Source organism: Daktulosphaira vitifoliae, unplaced genomic scaffold (assembly GCF_025091365.1).
Source record: "Daktulosphaira vitifoliae isolate Bord-2020 unplaced genomic scaffold, ASM2509136v1 Scaffold_5, whole genome shotgun sequence".
NCBI classification, from domain to species: Eukaryota; Metazoa; Arthropoda; class Insecta; order Hemiptera; family Phylloxeridae; genus Daktulosphaira; species Daktulosphaira vitifoliae.
In genome coordinates this window covers 15,435,995-15,456,656 of record NW_026099576.1, presented here as the reverse complement: position 1 = coordinate 15,456,656, position 20,662 = coordinate 15,435,995, and the positions used below count along the sequence as shown (strand labels likewise).

The window sequence follows — 20,662 nt, the reverse complement described above, 5'->3', positions numbered from 1 at the left end:
TAATCCCAGCTACTTGGGCCACCCTTATCCTAAACTTCCACTTGACACGATCTCCCACATCATCTACGCTCACATTAACTGTCCTCAAATCGCATTTAATAGCATCCCTCCGTCTCTTTTTTGGTCTTCCTCTACCTCTTCTTCCTTCAGCATTCATTTCTATAACTATTATTCTTACAGCTTCCGATTCTTCTCTCCTCATAACATGACCAAACCATCAAATTTTATTTTCTCTCATCTTATCCACGATTGACGCTACACCTCTTATATGCTCGTTCCTTATCCTATCTTTTATTATAATATTATACTATTTTATACTATTATTTTATTATACTATTTTTATAAATTATTGTGTGCGGTAAAAAATAGTTTTATTTCATTTCATAAGATATATACAATTCAAATCCATCAACAAATTCCTCATTTATTTCTTACTTTTTATATCGTATTATTATCGATTTAGTGGTCTACAATTTTTATTTTTATTTCACATTAAATTCGATCAAAGTTCTATCGAGAGATCAATAAATGTAATGAATAAAAAATATAGCTTCACCAGCAGCGTACGCAAAAATTTTTCAAGAGGGGTGTCATAATACATATGATTATTCAACTTTTTTTGTATGTCATATTATAATATTCTTCCCTCTAAGTTAAATAATGTAGAGTAGATAATAATGATGATAATAATATTTCAATTTATAGCAATCGATGTTGTATATGATGATGCCAGGTGCATTTTAAATGAACATTTCATAAATGACTAGTTATAAAAATAGCAGTTCCTACTACTCACCTCCAATCATTACTTTAAATTGTAAATAACTTTTGAATTACTGGTCCAAAACTTGTTATCGACCAGTCATTTTCTTAATTTAAGAAAGTTACCACATGAAAAAGTAAAGTTGACATCTCTTTACGTTATAAGGGATGATACTAAAAAGTAAATATTAGCTGATAAATCAAGAATTATATGTAACTAAAAAAAATCAAAAATCATTTTCCCAATATTTTACTTATTTTGCAATTAATTGAGTGGTTTTCGATAACCCGATTACTCTGTATAATATTACTTTTCTTTTTCAATTCTTGTATAATCTATAAACTAAAACTTAACGACATTTTATTACACCATCATGGTTAGTCAACTCTAGTTCACATACTTTAAAAAATTCCAAATTTTCACATAAATGTATTGTTTATAAAAAATTTTAACGTATACAATACATTGGAAAATTTAGATAAATAATGATAAAAATGTTATACTTATGTACAAATCATCAGTATTATATCTCAAAATCACACTAATTAAGTAAGATTTAACATATGTATTGAAAATATACTGACGTATGGTTATTTTTGGATAATTCCTAACATTGAATTTTAAGATGTATATTATATTACAACATTACATTTATTTAATAACTTTATTATATTAATTAATACTTATTAGTTTATTTTTCAGCTAATCACTCTGTATGCTCTGATATATCGCCATCTTCAACAAAAGGAGTCATAATTGCATATTTTTCATTATTTTAATCAGCAAATATTCTGATAGAAAATGTATATATATACTTTTGCAAGAAAACCATATATCTTTTTCACAAATTGGGTCATAAATCATAAAACAATAATTTATACTGTAGATTATGATTACTTGGAACGATTTGGAACTACTCTAACAGATTCATTATTAATATTTAATTTCTGTGAAAAACTACACATTGTTGCACACCTCTAAAAATAGAATAAACCAAATGTTTGTTGTTTAATTTTATGTAAATTGAAGTAAAAAAAACCCAGCACAGGGGGGTCGCGGCACAGTGGTAACGTGGCATAGTTGGATCAAGTATAATGATATCTGACAGTGATTAAAATCACTATCAAAAAAAAACCCTTCGATGCAAATCTTTAGATAGTGTTTAATTTTAAAAAAATGGTGGATTATTCCAAAAGCTACATGATCTGCTAGTTCATTATTAATATCCTAATTAAGATAAAGTATGTCGAATGAAAAAGGGATTATAAAAAAATATTATTTCTCATAAAAAAATTNTAATGATATTATGCATCTATATAAAAAAGAATTATATTGATATGTTTATTTTTGAAAAAGTTATGGCACTTTTAAGTAAAAAAAATTGAAAAAATTAGCGATTTTTAAATTCGTAATTTTTTTGGAGGTTTCCCCCATTTACGGGGAACGAGGGAATTTTTTTCAATTTTTGAGGGTAATGTCTTCGACTAGATACAATTTGTGTTCTTTTGACGTATCATTGAAAGAAATCGGTTCAGTGAGAGCTGAGTTAAAGTGGTAACAGACAAAAAAAACACATCTTAGTAAAACCAATACCTTCTCAGCTTCGCATCAAAGCTAAAAGTGCTTTTGTTTCAACATTTTGGGTGACTTGGAATATGCATTTTTTTTTAAATTTAGAAGTGTTATAACCAATGATACTTCAATTGACTTATAAATTAATATAATATTGAAATTACCTTTAACAAAATCAACATTTCCACTAAAAAAAACTTAACTTTTTTAAACTTAGCAACTTAGATAGTTATAATACTTCGCAGATTGGTTGATTACTTATTAATTTACCTATTTAAACTGATAAGTGACTCTTCATTCTTTAATGACTTTTAATTACAGAAAATATATGTTCTTTAAAAGTTTAGGTAAATAGCTCTCCTAAAAAATTGTAAGAATGTTATTATTACCCAGGGTTAGTATAAGAAATCGCAAGGCCTTGTGAGAAACAAATTTGTGGGGTTCTGAATACTTTATTTAGTTATCAACCGTATGTAATCTTTAAATGCAGGGAGCACATTTGTACACCTTCAGGATAGTGTTACTACCCTTTTTTGTAGGAGGTAATGATACATTTTATACTATATTTTTGATGTTGTAATAGTCATTACATTAATTAATGCATAAATTTTAAATTTTTTAATTACCAAAAATCTTATTTTGTGAAATTTTATAATTTAAAATATATACAAAAAGTTTATTAACATAAAGCCTAAGGAAAATAAACTGCCGCTCCTCTTTGATTCCTTAGAAAATGTCCATATTAATTTAGCTCAGTCATAAATGTTCTTCAGTGTGTAAGTTTTGAAGTTTGATTATGTTATGTTAAACTATGTAAGTTTTCTCGTCTTTTTTAACAAGGATAGCTTTTAAACGAGGACATTAAGCTTTAAATAGAATAATAATTTAAAACTATCATTTTTTACTTTGAAACTAAATTCAATTATAAACACATGTAAGTATTTAAAATAATATAATTATTTATTTTTGAGTAATAAAAAATAATAGTTTTGTATTTATAACAGTATAAATTATAAGAGCTCTAATAAAAAATTTTGTGCTTAATTCATACAAAAATAAAATAAACAAGTACAAAAGATTAAAAAATAACTTATTAGGTTAAATTTTTTCATATAACTAATTATTTTACTGTGAAACAATAAATGAAAAAATATCTGAACAGTCATTAAACTCATTACTTAGATTCATCACTTGAATATTTGATAAACCACAATGCTGTATTTATAGAACTATCCATGTCTGCTGATACTGAACTTAAAGGATGGCAATCATTATACATTAATATTCTAAAAACAATGATATGTAAATAATTAAATTAGGAACAAACTTAAAATCTCTACAGAAATTTAAAATTACTTTGTGACAACTCCATGTTTTTTAAGAAAATGATAATAGGATATTCCCTGAGATGGAGGAACACGTAAATCTTTTTCTCCTAATAATAATAAAGTAGGTGCCTTGACATTATGAGCAAACTTCATTGGTGAACTATCAGCCATTTTCATTATAATATCCTTAGAATCTTCTACATTATCCACATCAAAATAATTGTATCCTGTTTCAGTAACAGCCCTGTAAGAATAAAGTATTATACTTAAAAGACAATTTGTTTATTGATTTTATTGTGAAAATTTTTTTTTTTTTTAGTAATATATAATCTGTTACAAGTTAGAACAATAAGTATATATACTGAAAGTCAGTTAATTATGATATGTGTTAAGGAGACAGTTGCTAATGACATAGTTTCTAGTTAGACAAATATTTATAACAAAATTTTTAATTTTTTAATTTAGAAAAGTTGAAAGATTGAATTTCATAAAATTTAACTTGGATATGTCTATAATTTGGGAGTCGATTAGAAAATTCAAAAGTTTCTCTAACTTCTATTGAATAAAAATCCTTATTAATATATAATTGCTTAAGGTATAACATCAGATATCTCACTTTTTGGTCAAATTGAGTTAGTAACACTATGATATTTAAATTTTCATGGGGAAGAGTTTAGTGAACTGAAAAAAGGATATATTGCATCTTAAGCAACTATACACTCAAGTAAAAATTATTAAAATAAAATTACATTTATCTGACAGTAAAACCTTAAAGCTTTAAATATAACACTTTATTATAATTTCATTAAATTAATTTGTTAATTTATATGCAACATCTTCTCTAAAAACTATTGCTTGTGCCAGAGTGTATGAGAAAACCTACACAGCAGAATGCAACATAATTGAAAACCAGTACCTTTGAACAGGTACACCAGGGTCAGCTTAAGTTTTTTGAAAGGGGGGAAAGTATGACCACAATGAAACCCCTAAAAGCTGGTATCAAGATGCATAACACATTATTGACTGAACTAGGTAAATTCACCATTAAAAACATAATGATCTTATATTCTTTTACAAAGATGTACATATATTTAATACTTTTTTTTTAATAAGATACATTAGAATCTATTATTTTTTATTAATTATATGTGTAATTAATCAATACATAATGCATTGAAAATAATCAACTTACAAATCCGTGTTTTACTGAATATTTTATTCTTACCAATCAGGAATATCAGAAATACTTAGTAATGAAAGAATATCTATAGCAGGATTTCTTGTCGACACAGCATTAAATTTATTCTGAAAAACACGGATTGTACTATAAGTTTACAAAATAAAAACATACCAATCAGTAATATCTGTAGTACCAAACATAGAAACCAGATCAGTGACAGGATTTAAAGCACTAACTGCTTTAAATTTACCCTGTAATTGAATCATTTCATAATTAATTATACCAAATAATTTTTTTATATTTAAAAATAGTTTTAAATGTAGTATTTCTCAAATATGGCACATCTGAATTAACTCAAATGTTTAAAATATTGCTACATTACTTTAGTCTTAATTAAAAATTTATAATAAAAAACAATATGATAAAAACACAAATGTGAGACTTTAAAAAAAAACCTAATTTTTATATATTTTGATCAACTAATGTTTTACATTTACCGGATATTGTCCACTTAAATGAGTGACTATGAATCCACCATGTGATCCACCATAAAGTAAAAGTTTCCTATTTGACCATTGAGGATTTGCTTCAACAGCATTGTAAACATCTTTAACATCAGCATCACCAATATGACCTAATAATGATTCAACATAATCTTGACCCAATCCAGTAGATCCTCTGTAGTTAACGAATAAAACAGCAAAACCTAAACTCCATAGTCATTCTTAATTATTTTCTTTATTTTTATGATATAATCATTTTTATCTACCAATTTGAACAAAAAATGCAGCATCAGCTATATAAGAATCTACTGATTGAGAATGAGGTCCACCATGTGGCCATACAATTAAGGGACATTTACTATTTTTTGGACCATAATAAATGGTTGTTGGTTTATCTATAATTAAATTAGATTTATCAATAGATTTAAATATTAAAATAATAGTGGTACATATTTTCATAAATTTAATATATTCTTACCATGCAATGTTATTCCATGCTCAACAATAAATTCATTACTGTTGGGTAGTTTATGTAATGGTGAAATTTCACTTACACTAATATTTTTGAAATCGTAAAAACCATTCATAATATTCACTTTGCCCACAAATAATTGTCCAGGTCTATTCAGTGATGACTTATATAGCACTAAATTATCTTCAAACACATCTAATACAGTTAATGATTCACGAAAAGGTTCGACTATAGGTAGATAGCTAATAGTTTTTGATTCTGTGTAATAAAAATTTAAAATTTAATTAATGATTTTTCTTAGCTATTATTTAGTTTAATTATTTAATATAATAATATATACAGGGCCGATCATTTCTAGCTAGCTACAATTAGTATAATTCAACCATGGGCGCCCGCAGGGGGTGGCAAGAGGGGGCGTTTGCCCCCCCCTGGACTTTGGAAATACATTTTTAAAAATTATAACCAATCTGATTTAAATTTGTATAATCTGAATATTTTTATTTATTAATGACTCATGAATATATATAATAGTTATATATATATATATATTTTGCAATTTTCAGTTAATAAACACTTTATTTAATGTTACTTTTTGGTATTTAATTTTTTTTGGACCCCCCCCTGATAAATTTCCTGCGGGCGCCTATGAATTCAACCACAACTAATTGTATTTTGAGTTTTTCACAGTGTCAAACCATTTTTATTTTTATTTTTAATAATATTAGAACTTCTATAAAATGTTTTCATTAAGCAATTTTTATTGTAATTCATATTTTTTAAATATTTTCAACATTTATTACAAGTTTTATTAGTCATTTTTAAATGTTCACACTTGAAACATACAATTTATTACTCAACAAAAACTTGTTAAGTAATTTCTTTTCTTCATTTTTTATTGCATTATTATTCAAATTAATTTAATTATTTCATATATAATAATACATTTAATATATTACCAGTATCAATAGCATATGTATGTATTGAACCCCCTTGAGGCGTACTGATTACAATAGTTTTTTGATCATTTAACCAGCATCTTTGTGGAAATGTTTGATTATATAGCCCATAAAAAGGTAATTGCTTTCCACTAATATCTAAAAATTTATTTTCAATATCAACTACTGTAGTTATCTAAAAAAAAAATTTAAACACAATTTAAAAAAATACTATAAAAGATATACTTGATGAAAAATACAATAGTTATATTTAATTAAAATTAAGACTAACAATTACTTAAATAATTTTAATTATTTCATAGCTAAAAAGGCAAAAATTACTGAGAATTGATTTGTAATTATTTAAGTATTTAATTACTCCATTGTAGACTTATTTTTCATTAAAGTATAAATTATTTATTTTGTTTTAATAACAAACAGACAGGGACCTATTTAATACAAATTATAATAGAATTAATATAAAATAGTAATTTACAATTTTTACAAAAACATTAAACAATTATTAACACAAAAATAGTTTAAGTAGAATTAATGGAAAAGGAAAACAAAAAATTAACAGGGATGTCAAACTAAGCTTAGCAGATATTCTGAATATGTATAAATATAAAACTGTTTATGAACATAAAATACAAATGTAATTCACAGTATATGATAGACACTTATAAATTATAAAAAATTAATTTTATACTTGAATCTTTTATTTTTGAACTCAAAAATTTATATTTTAGAAAAATTAAAAAGATTAAACTTTTATAAACAATCTTGCCAGAAATTAATTAAGTATTTATAATTTAAAAGCTTATGCAGAATTATAATTGAAATTATCAAAAACAATAATAATAAGGCAAAATTGTATAAGACAATATATAATCTTTTAAATTCCCCTAAAATTTAACTTATTGAACAACTACTTTTATAAATGAATGATTCACTTAATCTTAAAACCCCAAATCGCCTAAACATTTATCTAAAATATAACAAAGATTTTAATGGAATGTATTGCATTAGAAATGTTTCCCGATGATGATCCAATTCAAATTGAGTAATTACAAAATTTAAAAAACTTAATAATTAGTAATTAAATAAAATATTGAGTCTAATTACTTCTTTAGTTAACCAATTACAACACATAAGTTTAAAGCATGAATGATGTGGTCCTCCAGCTAAATGTTCTAGCCAAATAAGCTTAGTACCACTAGAATTAAATCGAGGAGACTTCACAGAAATATTTTCTGAAGTTGAGCTCAATATGCCTTGAATATTAGATAAATTATTGAAAATATTGAGAATAAAAGATAAATAAATAAACCTACTATAATTCCCATCCAATGTCAAAGAAAATATATGACTTAGTCGGTTAGTACAATATATAAGTCCAAGTTTTCGAGGTACAACTGAATATCCAATTGCAACAATTCCACTTCCATCAGGAATCCAATTAGCTCCTGCTGGATTGATGTCATCAGGAATATTTGATAGAACTTCTATTGTATCTTTATTTATATCACAGACAACTATAACTGGACAAACTTTTCCAACCATTTGTTCACCCCAATCTTGTCTCCATTCATATTCATTACCCTAAATTTATAAAATTAATATAACCTTTTTCGGCTATGAATTAAATAACAAGAATTCTTATTTTACAGGTGTAATAGAATCTTTCTTTTGAGTTTCTGAATCATTCGAATTTAATTTTTGTTTGTAGAATGGCTCTGATTTTGGAACTTTGTTTTCTGCAATAAACATAATTTTACTTTCATCTGGAGACCACTGTAATGTAGCAAATTCAACTAATAAAATAATAAAACCAAATTAATTTCAATAAATCAATTAATTTAATTAATAATAAATATTAACTGTCAGCATATACTTTTCCATGTACATCTAAAGTATTTAAATCATAATTTTTAATTAAAAAAAAATTGGACCAAATTTCTAAGTATTGTTTTGTATCCTTTCCTGAATCTATTTCTCTAATTACACAATAATACTTATTAGATTTTGAATAAGCACTTAGTAACCTAAATAAATAAGGTAATTTAAACATGACATAAAAAATTAACTTTTTTAGATTTTGAATAACAGTACTCATTTGTAATTTCACTGGGTGGAGATGATGCTTTAAAGTGTTTATAATCAGATATAACTGTTTGACGGTACTTAGTTGCAGATAATCTTTCTAAAACACGTTGTGTCCATACAGATTCAACACTAACTGAATTTAAAGAACAATCAAGTATTCTAGCTTTAAACAGTGCTGGATATTGAGTAGCCAGACGATAAGCAGATACTACTTTATCAATCTAAAAGAGAATAAAAAATTAATTTAATTTAAACTCAATTAATATTGCTATACTTATGGTAGTACTACTTATCAGAAAATTTTGGAAATGCTCACGAGTACAGTATAAATGAAATAAATTATCATAAGATAAACAAATAATATATATATAATTTCATCAAAAAATATTATAAACTATAATTTCAATTAAAAAAATATTTCATAAACACTATAGACATGAATTTAGTAATACTACTTTTATTATACACTTACATTTTTAACGTGTGTCATTTTAAATTTTTTACTGGTGTAGAATAAAATAATATACAATAATAATAATAAGAAAATGATATTATTGTAATTATATTGTAAAAAAATATAACAATATTTACGATCGAAAATATTGAATTTCTTTTTATAAACTATTAGTTTATTGTAGTTACAATATAATATAATTTCTTTTTTTTGTTAAAATATGTTTTACCGATATTAGGATACCATTAATTTTCAACAAAACTACTTTTTTTGATTTGGATTTTTTATCGTCCAAGTGTAATAATTTGATAAACCATTCACCGGTTTAGTTTTATCAGCAATCACATGACCCGCCCATGATAAACTTGAAAGAACCTAAAGCTTGAAAATTTTGTGTCAGATAAAGAGTCTGCATTCTTTCGCGCAGGTTTGTTACAATAACCTTGTAAGACTTATTTCAGAATTTAGTAAAATTTGCATGCTTCTATTTATTAGTCTATTAAGTATACTCTTCAGCTATATGTGTTGCCTATTAGAAATTTATTTTACATAAATTAAATATTCTTTAATCTATTCATAATTCTTATTTTATTAATTTATGGTTTCTAACTTAATGATATTAATTAAATGATGAGTATAACAAACGTTTTTAAAAATTATCTTTATTTAGGTCATTAATTATCAATTTTTTTGTAAGTTTAATAATATTATTATCAAATAATATACTTTTTGAAAATTTAAATCTTATTTAAAAATGTAATTAAAACTTGAATATTTTATTTATTAAATGAAAAATTATGTTATATCTATTGAGTAATATATTGCTTGTCTTACCTGTTTTATTTTTTTAATATTAAACATGCTGAATATTAATATAAACTAATTTAAATGTTATTTTGCTTTAGGTAATAATACATCAATCATGAAACCAGAACTATGACACTAACAAGTAGCATTTGTAAATCTTATTTATTATTACCTCCATCTAGATGTAGTAAAATAAATATATATCAATCTTTTGCAAAATATTGGGAAAATTCATTAAACAATAACTATTTTGTGGCCTTACTTAATGAATGTGCATTACATTTATCAAAAAAACAAAAATTTAATCTTTGTAAAAAATTGTTCCCTTCTATTCAAAATTACCAAAAACTAATAACCAGACATAAAGAACGTTTAGTATTATGTATATCGTTGCCATTAACATTTGACTGGTATAATGAAAGGATATGTTTTGATGAACTTTTAAGGTAATGTTCATTATATTTATCATTTTTGACATAACTTAATATGTAACTGATATTTTATTCTCTGGGCAAAATTAAACCCCTAGGTATAATCCATTTAAAATCCAAAATATGTTTAATGATAGTATAAAATTGATGTATATCAATTATTAAATATTTTAAATTTTAGTAACTTTATAAATATTTATATTTAATCATTCATTTTTTTTAATTTTAGATTAGGTCAAGAATTTAAAATAATTGATAAATTAGAACAAAATAATGCTTTTGGTAGTGCAAATGTTCATAACACAAATAAAACAAACGAAAATTTCAAACATGATTCTTCAAGTTTAAAACAAAATAATGAAATTAAAATTAATACAACTGATAAAATTCAAAACTCTAGGGAATGTTTAATAGATATTTGTGATTGCTCAAGATGTAAAAACATGTGTGGTAATTGATACAAATTGTATTATAATAATAATAATATGTATCTCTTCTCTTAATATTTATGTCCAAGGTTGAAAAGTTTTAATTCACTAAAAAATTTAACTTATTCATATTCAATGTATAAAAAAGAAACTTTTTCACACTCAAAATCATTTTTTTTTTTCAAATGAATATGTTTATTAAACATTTTTTAATTATTAATAGTTTACCTGCATTCTATATAATTATCCATTAATAAAATCAATTTAATTTAGACAAATTTATATTATATTTATAGTTTTTTCTTTAGTCAGATTTAATACTAAAGTATACATTTCTTGAATTTTCAGAAAATGGTTGGGAACCTTTTTCTACCCATAAAAATTTCAAGGCTTGGAGAAAATGTAATGTTGATTATCCGGATCAAAAATTATATGTATATAAAGGTTAGAAAAACTTTCCCTTTTTTTATTAATAGTAGCCCTTATGATAATATTTTGAGTGTTTTTTTGTCTTGTCTACTACCGTTCAAAAGTATACCTTTTTTTTTCAAAAACTACTGAAAAAATTATTGAAAATATAATTAAAAATTATTTATGCATAATTGAGTGTGGGTTTTGAATATTAATGGCTTCAATAGTTTGAAAGTATTCTATTAATTAATTTAAGATAGCATAAAAGATGGTATTTTAAACTTTAATACCTTTTTTATAAAAAATAATCATGTATACATTAAATGTTTTGGTAGCTACAAATTAATTTGAATTTCTGCATCAAACCATTAAAATTTTTAACATATAACAACTATATTGAATTTAATTATTTTAGTTCATGGATGGTTCGATGATGTGTCTGCTTTAGACTTCATGCAAGTTCAACTTGATTTAGAATATCGAAAGGAATGGGATAAAATGTCAGTAGATCTCAATATTTTAGATAGTGAGCCTCTTACCTGTAGTGATTTAATTTATTGGGAACTTCGCTGGCCGGTAATTTACTTAATAATTAAAAAAAATTATAATTTTTAATTTTAGGTACACAGTAATTATTTTTCAACACAAATAGCCGAAAAATTAAAAATATGAACAATTTTTGCTAACATTTAAGGTTACAATTTATTTTTTTTAGTATTTATATATTTTTTCTTAAGCTAACAATGAAGTATATTAAACATTACTACTAATAAAAGCAATAAATTTAATATTAAAAAAAATGTTACAACATAATTTTTGTTCTGTCGCACAAATATATTATACAGAATAGAAGAGATCCAACTGACAACTATTATAACTTTTCATACAATTAACATTTTGTTATAATATATATATATATTTTTTTTTAATATAAAATTTTTCAAAAATTCAAAGTAGCCAATTTTTTAGCATTGTTCTTACAAAAATGAATAAAACAAGTTTGAGATGAACAATTATTGAATTATAAGCATTTCAATACAAAAAGTGGGTATGTAATGCAGATGGGTACAGTTTGTAATGGTTTATATTTTTAATGCATACTCCACCCACGTTACCTACCCACACTGTATATCAAAATGCCTGTATTTCAATAATTACTCGGTCTAAAATTATTATCGTCCCATTAAAAATTTTTTTTTTATAAAAGAACTATAAACTGGCTATTTAAAAATTTTATTATTAAAATTAAAATAGGTTTTATTTTTTGGTTTAAATAAATTAATACTAATACAGTAATGATATTCAGTACCTTTATATCATAAAATAAAATCCGTATGATTTAGTAAAACTATGAAGTTATCATTATAACATCTATTGGCATGAATAGAAACAAAATTCAAAATTTCAAATTAGAAAATTTTTATTAATGTCATTTAATATTTTCAAAAGAGAGACTTTAAAATTTAATTTATTATAATTCTTTTTTTTTTTTTTTGAGTTATGTTTTTAAGAACAGGAATAACTTGAAACATTTATTTTCCATGAATTATCAATAGAGCTGTAATTTTAATGCATTTTTAATTTTTTTTTGTTTTGCAATGTCATACAAGTTTAATCAAAATAAAAGCATATATTCTTAAATTCAACAATATATATATTTTGTAAGTTTTTAGTGATTATTTACAAACTTTTCTAATGGTTTCTTAGTACATTAAATTCACAACCCTAATTATTTATTATATAAAATAAAGTTATTTGATAAAAGAATTTTCATACATTTTATTATTTAGAAATGGTTTCAAAACCGAGATTATGTATTTAAACGTCGCTATAGGATTGATGAAGAAGAAAAAATCATGTCTATTGTGTGTGAAAGTACTGAACATCCAGATTATCCTGAGTATTCCGGCAAATGGAGAGTTAAAAACTATTGGTCATACATTGTAATTAAACCAAGAACTGATTTTGATAAAGTCAGTTTTTAATTTTATTATATTATTGTTGTATTATTCTTCAACTTAAAAATTTTATTTCTATTAGGCTGGTGTAGAATTTTCTATTACCTATTTTGATGATCCTGGTGTTACAGTTTCTAATTACCTCACATCATGGTATCAATCTAAAGGTAAAATTAGAGTTTCTTAGTCAGCTGTTTTTAATAGATAGTAACACTTGTATATAATCAATTTAATTGTCAAGGAATGCCCTCATTTTTTAATGATCAAAGAAAAGCAGCTTTAGAATTGGCTCGAAGGCGCAGAGATTCAAATAATTCATTATCACCTGACCAATTAAACATAGAAACCAATTATAAGAATTCAGAAAAGCAAACCCAAGGTTGGATGTCATGGCTATTCAGTTATTGTTTGTTTTAAAACATTTTATTTTGTTTTTTTATTTTAATATAGAGTTATATTATATTTAAATTAAACTGTTAATATTTTAGTATTTTATTATTATTCTGGTAAGAGATCTACGACTTCTTCATCTTCAAATTCTTTTTCTAAAGATGTAATTGGTCTAGTTGTTGATGTAAGCGGTCTTTGTATTGGACCCATTGGATCATCATATGTTTCTAAAAAATGTTGATTTTATGTAAAGTTATTTTTATACTAAAGATAAATAATTTTTTAAATACCTATTGTATTATTTCTTTCATACAAATTAATATCACTTTCGCCATTTTGAACATACTTGCTTATCAATGGCGTTAATGATCCAACCATAGGTGTTCCTCCCCTTGCAGTTCTGGGACGTTGAGAAATTTCATCATTTTTTGATGCATCATGAATGTAAATATTTGTTTCTCCTGTTTTGTTTTGTTTTTGGGGATACTCAATTTGACTTTTATTTAAAATTGTTGAAGTTGCTAATCCTGTACCACCTCTTGTTTCCATTGTCTTGCGATAAGTAGTGCGTGCTGTGCTTATACGTTCCCTGATATCTTTGGTTTTCTCCGTTTTTCTTAACATTTCACTGTATTCGGAAGCTTCTTTAAGACCCAAGTCTGTACATATCCTTATTAATAATTTCAAACCTAAATTAAACGATCAAAAATTACTTACTTGAAGTCTAAAAATTAAGTACCTATTTGGTAATAATAGCGAGGAAAGGGAAAAAAAATTTTGTACGTTAGTTATTGCCATTATCTAGATTCTCTTCATTTAAAAGTAGAGCTCAATTATCATTGCATATTGCATTTTTTTAGAATTATATTAGACGATATTCTACAAGCACATATTTCTTCATAACATAAATTGAATTATATTATGAAGAATTAAAAAATAAAACTTATTTTTTCGATTTTTAAGACATTTTTGTTATTTTTTGAAGCCATTTTAACACTTTAGATCATATTTATTATTAAATGACTTTTTTTTCCCCCGTAAATTGGAAAAATCTCCAAAAAAAGTAAGTTAAAAAAATCAATATTGGATTAAACTTACACTCAATGTTATCTGGAAATTTTCTTAACACGTCTTTATAAGTTTGAAAAGCTAATTGATAATTGCCAACACGACGATAACAAGATCCAATTAACATCAACCATTTGGGTTCAGCAGGTTGCATTAAGGACGCTTGTTCGAAGTAGTCTATAGCTTTTTCTGGTACTCGCATTTCGACAAAATATGCTCCTAACCAATCTAAGACTTCCAAATTAGAAGGGTAATATCTATATGACTATAAAATCAATCATGTTAGTATAAATTTATAATTACAAGAATATAATGTCTTTAATACCTCGTAGTAATAATGATAAGCCTGTTGCTTGTCATTGATATTTTCATAAATATCACCAAGCCTTTGTAGAACACCTACATCGTCCGGTACTATACTCAAAAGTTGCAAATACCTAATGTTGAACAAAACAATATTATAAGAGACTTAATTAGACAAATATTACGATAATTAACGCCAAGCGTAAATACATAAAGAAGCCATACAAGCTATGCTTTATTCAAATCCAAAAAAATATTCTAATTCAATTTTTTATTTTATTTTTATTGTTATGTAAATTTTAACTTCAATCTTATAAAGTCGATCTCAAAAAATAAATGATGGTTTTTTAAAATTATTCTGCCAAAACTCTTTAATGGACTTTTACAATCTAAACCACAGATTTATACGTACCATTCAATAGCCTGTTCCGAATCACCAATCATTTCATTTAGCGATGCAATCTGATAAATAACTTCTGGATGATTGCTAATAACCACGTGGAGTTTTTGAAAACAATCAATGGCATCATCTATAAGACCGAGCTGTTTGTTAGCTAATCCTAAATTATAAACTGCTTCCGAGCATGATGGATCTTGGTCCAAAGCCCTTGTGTATAATTCTTTAGCTTTATAAAAATCTTCTTTGGCATAATAACAATTACCATGATTGACATAAGCTAAGGCATTCAAAGAATCAACATCTTGTGCTGCTGCTGAAGTTTTATGAGCTTGTTCTAAATCACCTTTCTAAATACGTTAAATATGTTAATATTTCGTTTGTATGAAACTATTATTTTTTATACGCACTAGGAAATGAATGAACGATAAATTGGTAGCAGCCGCACTTGCCACTTTACTATCTTTATTATCAAAAGCTTTTAAAGTATCAACTGCCAATTCGATATTATTTTGATATAAAAATCCAACGGCTTTGTTTATCTCCAGATGACCAGCCAAATAAGAATATCTTGAACTTTTAATGATATCTAAACACCACAAATAACCTTCGTTAAACGTTTCTTCGATTACTGATGATATTAGATGTGCTGCATTTAAAACAATATTTTCAAAATTCTGTTTTAATCGTTTTTCATATAAAGTTAACTCATCTGATTTAATAGCTTCTGCTAGCAAAGCTGCTTCAGGGTCATCCTTAAAAAAAAAATTGATATAATATAACATTTTTTTTTTTGAAAATACATTATTATTTGTAATAAATCGATAAACAGTATCGCTGACAGGCATCGTAACTAGTTATTCCAGAAAGAGAGAGACAATAGCAGCCAAAAAAGGGCGTAGCTGGGATTTTCAATTTGCAAATAAAAATAATAATATTGTTTGGATAATATCATAAGATTAAAATAAGTATTTCATAAGTAAAAAGCGTAAATAAACGTAAAGACAACTCGCTTTATATCCAATTGTATGTGAGCTTAAAAAAAAAAAAATTAAGTTTTTTTATAAATTAAATTTAAAATATTACTAAGTATCAACAGTGGTCTCTTAGGTCATTGATGACACGTTCATATAATACCACAGTTCTTATGAAAAAGAGACATATGTTGTATTTGAATTTATTAATAAATAAGAAATTGAATCACTTTAACGAAATAATTTCAAATAATACAATAATCCATTAAAAGCTTTAATACATTCATAAAAAAACATGTGTTATTTATTTACACAAGATCCTAAATGTATGCGTTTTCAATCCGACTGGACTCTTAATATATTTAACTGATTATTCTACAACTATGATAAAAGTTTATTTTATGAAAGATTTTTATCAATTATTTATTTCATACCACATTTATATTCAGAGGAGAAACGGTTCTGTTTCTATATCATAGGCTTTTAAAGAAAACCAAAAAAAACTCTTTGTATTTCAATATTATTATTATCACAAATATATACCAAATGTGCCGCATACTTGTCTTCAAAATCTACATCTAAAGAGATTTCCAACATTTGTTTGAATAACATTTTTAGTTTTTCTTTATTCCCTAACATGTAGTAGCATAAAATTGCGTGAAAACAAGGTTTTACAGCTGGTTTTTCATGCATAATGTATTCAAAATTTGAACAAGCGTCTTCATATTTTTCTAACTTTAATAATACTATACCTATGTTGTGAGTAATTGCTCTTCTAAAAAAATATTATAATTATGTAAATGCATTGAGTAATACATTTTTTTACAAGGCAACCCGCAGAATGAGGGGTTGTCTTAATTTAATTTGATGCTAATCTACTTATAAACTATAATTTACTTAAAACTCTTGTTAGTATTAGGAACTTGATCCAATGCCATTTTATACATTTTTATTGCTTTTTCGGGCTGTCCAATTTTCACGTATATATTAGCCACATTTACACGAAGTCGAGCTCCATTTTGGAAGTATCTATTTTTTACTATTGCTTGATAAGTATTCAGAGCTTCGATGTACATCTCATTAGCCGCGTACTGGTTACCCAATGTAAATAGAACCTAAATAATTAAATTTGTTAACAATACTTATCTTTACAGAATCAATCTGGTTCTTAACTTAATTACTGAAATAACTCTTATAAAACTCTTAGAATCTAATTTAAAAACAGTCCAAGAAAACGTAATGAACAACATTATAATTATAAAGTTTAAAACGAAATATGTTGTCAAAACTAAATCAAAAATTGAGAAACAAAAAATATGCGACATCAAAGGTAAAATATTGTTAAACAAAGTACAACTATAATGTAAAACAATTGTTATTAAGACAAAAATAAATTATTTTTAGAAGTTATATTTTGAACAAAATCTGTTAGGAAAAAAGTAGTAATTAGACTATATTAATACTTCTTCTTCTTCTTCTTCCTCGCCTTATAATTAATATATTAATATTACTATATTTACTGTATTAATACTGCTTATATCAACAAATTATGTTTCGATCCCTATTACGTTAAATACGTAAAATTGTAATAAAATATAAAACGAAAAGAATTGTGTTACATTTTAATATTAAAAACATAAAAAATTTATAACGTTTAAATGTTCAATAAGGTGGACATAATTTTAAAAAAATGTTTTAATACATTAAAATATTAAACGAAAAAATATTTTTTTTTATACGTTCTCTATTTAAAACTAACTTATTTTTATTGCATCAAAATGACCCATTTTGGTCCCTTAATAACACTCTTTATTGACAATCATTGGGTAAATAAGCGTGCCAAACCGACACCATTTATTTGTTTAAAAATGTAAAATTTAACATATAACCTAAGAAAAATATCTAAACCAATTTAAAATCGCCTAAAAAAATCACATAATCTAGTTTTTATAAAACTAAATTAAATGGTTTACCAAAAATGTCAAATCGATATTGTGCGAATCATTTAGCCCAGCTTGCTCTTGCATTCTAATGAGACTTCTTTCTTTATTAGATGCATCTTTAGCTTTCTCCAAACCTAATTTTGGATCACCATTTGCCAAGCAAGCTTCGTCTACTAAATCGTGAATGCGTTTTTCTAGTTTTTTTATTTTATCTTCCATTCTATAAAAAAATAATTACTTATAAACAAATAACTACATTCTACAAAAGATTAATTTCAGATTACCTTTCTTCTTTGTTAAGTTCAGGCATAACGGTTAAAGTTCTCGATGGTTGATTAAGAACATCATAACTCGCTGATGAATGTGACGTATAACCTGCACCCCTTATTGCAGTAGCTGGTCTATTTGACATTTCAGATCCGCTCCTTGAACTACTTGGTCTCAACATCAGTGCTTGTGGATCTTTTATTTGCTGAAACAAAAATTATTTATTTGTAAAAATTCAATTATATCAGAACACATTTTCAAACGTTTGTTTAATATAAATACAATAATTAATTAATTAGTTATTACTGTTTTAAAACTTACGGGAGTTGTAGTAAAAGGCAATGGAAGTCCCGTTGGAGTCTTGGTAGTCATCTAAAATTGTACGAATGATAAATAATTCTGATCATATGTATTTTTATAAATAAATTACTATATTTATTTGTATACCACTTACTGATGTTCTTCTACTATAAGATGACCTTAATGTTTGCCTAAGAATTTCCTCTGCATCTTCTTTCATTCCATCCAAGTGATAATCGTATTGCGAGAAAATTTCACTGTCATAGGTATTGTACTTACTTTTAATATGAGCTGAATCCATTTTAATAAAAATTACTTTTTATTTTGTATGAATTAGAGAATTATGTGATTTTAGCGATAACGTTACAAAAAAAAAAGTTTTTTTTTATTACGTTTGTGTACATAAAGCTGTTTCTATGACAACACAAATTGCACTATAGAGTACAGTTTTAAAAGTAATTAATCCATTTATTGAAAAGATATTACTTTAACTATTTAACATTTACTAGTTGATTTATTATTGTAATACATTATTGACTTTCAGTTTTTTTAAACACTTTGTGGTATAATGTGCTAAAAAATGTTTATATATTAGTCTATTTCATTGTACTAAAATTATTTTATAATACAATTAATACTAATTTATAGAAAATATGCAGCATTATTTAAGCATAAGATTATTGCTTTATCGTAGAATCGCTATTTAATCAGATAATAAATATGTTATTAATAATTTTATTTTTGTTTCTTTTAATTTCATGTTTTTCTTAATTGATCTATTAATATTTTTGATGTTCATCTCTTATAAGGGATGAACATTTGAAAAATTGGCAACATCGTTATAAGGATGTTGCCAATTTTTCAAATGTTCATATCAATATCAATTTTTCAAATGTTCATATCAATATCAATTTTTCAAATGGTAACATACTCAACTAACTAGCTTTTTATAAGATAATGATATAAAGAAAATTACCTAAATTTTTCCTGCATAAACTCGTATATTAATTATTTATGAAATAATAACTGAGGCTATCCAAACATACAGAGGAGAAAAATTAAGGTTCTTAAAAACGCAAAAATTTGAAATCAGCGATCTTTAAAACAAAGTAGAAAAAAAATTAAGTTTTTTTTATCTTAAATTGTGAGAAGATTAAACACAAGCCAAATGATTTCAGATACAATGTACCGAAGCCTTTTAACCATTTTATTCCCAAAATGTTTTCTTGTTATAAAGAAAAAGTTCTTAAATATATATAAAGATTTAATACATAAAATTATTTATATATTCTTTATAACAATAGTTATAAGGAAAATAAATGTTTATGTTTATGTAATGTTTTTTAACTTTCCAAAAACTTTTCTCTATTACTGAATTAAATAGCACTCGAAACACAAAAAATATGCACCACAAAATTTCGTATTTAGCTTATTGATTTTTTAAAATAAATTTAAAGCATACACAGACATCTCTAGAATCTTTAAAAAAATACGCAAAAGCTAGAAGTTATGAAGCTTTGATTTTGAGAGTTAATTTTATTTTATTTTATAAGTTGTTTATAATTTAAAAATTCTTTAATCCAATAAGCTTAAAAAATTGTATTTTAGCTTCGATGCGAAGCTGAGAAGGTATTGGTTTTACTAAGATGTGTTTTTTTTTTTTTTTTTTTTT

At 24.9% G+C, this 20,662-nt stretch overlaps 3 protein-coding genes across 7 annotated transcripts; 1 reads left to right on the top strand and 2 right to left on the bottom strand.

Annotated features, from left to right (window-relative positions):
- Window positions 1–3,276: 3,276 nt before the first annotated feature.
- LOC126906683 (acylamino-acid-releasing enzyme-like) lies at window positions 3,277–9,481 on the bottom strand. Of its 2 annotated transcripts, none has more exons than XM_050687410.1 (13): window positions 9,332–9,481; window positions 8,866–9,080; window positions 8,635–8,798; window positions 8,422–8,567; window positions 8,088–8,355; window positions 7,879–8,027; window positions 6,775–6,949; window positions 5,825–6,076; window positions 5,613–5,741; window positions 5,341–5,549; window positions 5,015–5,094; window positions 3,692–3,907; window positions 3,277–3,621 (listed from the first exon to the last, which is right to left on the bottom strand). In XM_050687410.1, exons 1-13 carry the CDS (start codon window positions 9,347–9,349, stop codon window positions 3,510–3,512), a joined length of 2,133 nt encoding a protein of 710 aa, XP_050543367.1. In that variant the 5' UTR covers window positions 9,350–9,481; the 3' UTR covers window positions 3,277–3,509. The 2 variants fall into 2 exon arrangements, with proteins under 2 accessions (XP_050543367.1, XP_050543366.1); XM_050687409.1 differs by lacking the exon at window positions 5,015–5,094 and adding an exon at window positions 4,889–4,968.
- A 111-nt stretch (window positions 9,482–9,592) lies between these two features.
- On the top strand, window positions 9,593–13,835 carry LOC126906684 (stAR-related lipid transfer protein 7, mitochondrial). Of its 4 annotated transcripts, none has more exons than XM_050687413.1 (8): window positions 9,593–9,740; window positions 10,219–10,566; window positions 10,781–11,001; window positions 11,328–11,423; window positions 11,806–11,966; window positions 13,181–13,363; window positions 13,431–13,515; window positions 13,590–13,835. In XM_050687413.1, the coding sequence occupies exons 2-8, from the start codon at window positions 10,250–10,252 to the stop codon at window positions 13,763–13,765; spliced, it is 1,239 nt and encodes a 412-aa protein (XP_050543370.1). In that variant the 5' UTR covers window positions 9,593–9,740; window positions 10,219–10,249; the 3' UTR covers window positions 13,766–13,835. The 4 variants fall into 4 exon arrangements, with proteins under 4 accessions (XP_050543370.1, XP_050543371.1, XP_050543372.1 ...); XM_050687414.1 differs by having other exon boundaries at window positions 9,626–9,758; XM_050687411.1 differs by lacking the exon at window positions 9,593–9,740 and adding an exon at window positions 9,783–10,005.
- Window positions 13,825–19,536, bottom strand: LOC126906682 (intraflagellar transport protein 88 homolog). The gene is made up of 12 exons (XM_050687408.1): window positions 19,145–19,536; window positions 19,012–19,062; window positions 18,708–18,895; window positions 18,454–18,643; window positions 17,378–17,595; window positions 17,024–17,255; window positions 15,917–16,261; window positions 15,522–15,856; window positions 15,132–15,243; window positions 14,837–15,071; window positions 14,029–14,427; window positions 13,825–13,965 (listed from the first exon to the last, which is right to left on the bottom strand). The coding sequence occupies exons 1-12, from the start codon at window positions 19,289–19,291 to the stop codon at window positions 13,847–13,849; spliced, it is 2,571 nt and encodes an 856-aa protein (XP_050543365.1). The 5' UTR covers window positions 19,292–19,536; the 3' UTR covers window positions 13,825–13,846.
- Between the last annotated feature and the right edge of the window lie 1,126 nt (window positions 19,537–20,662).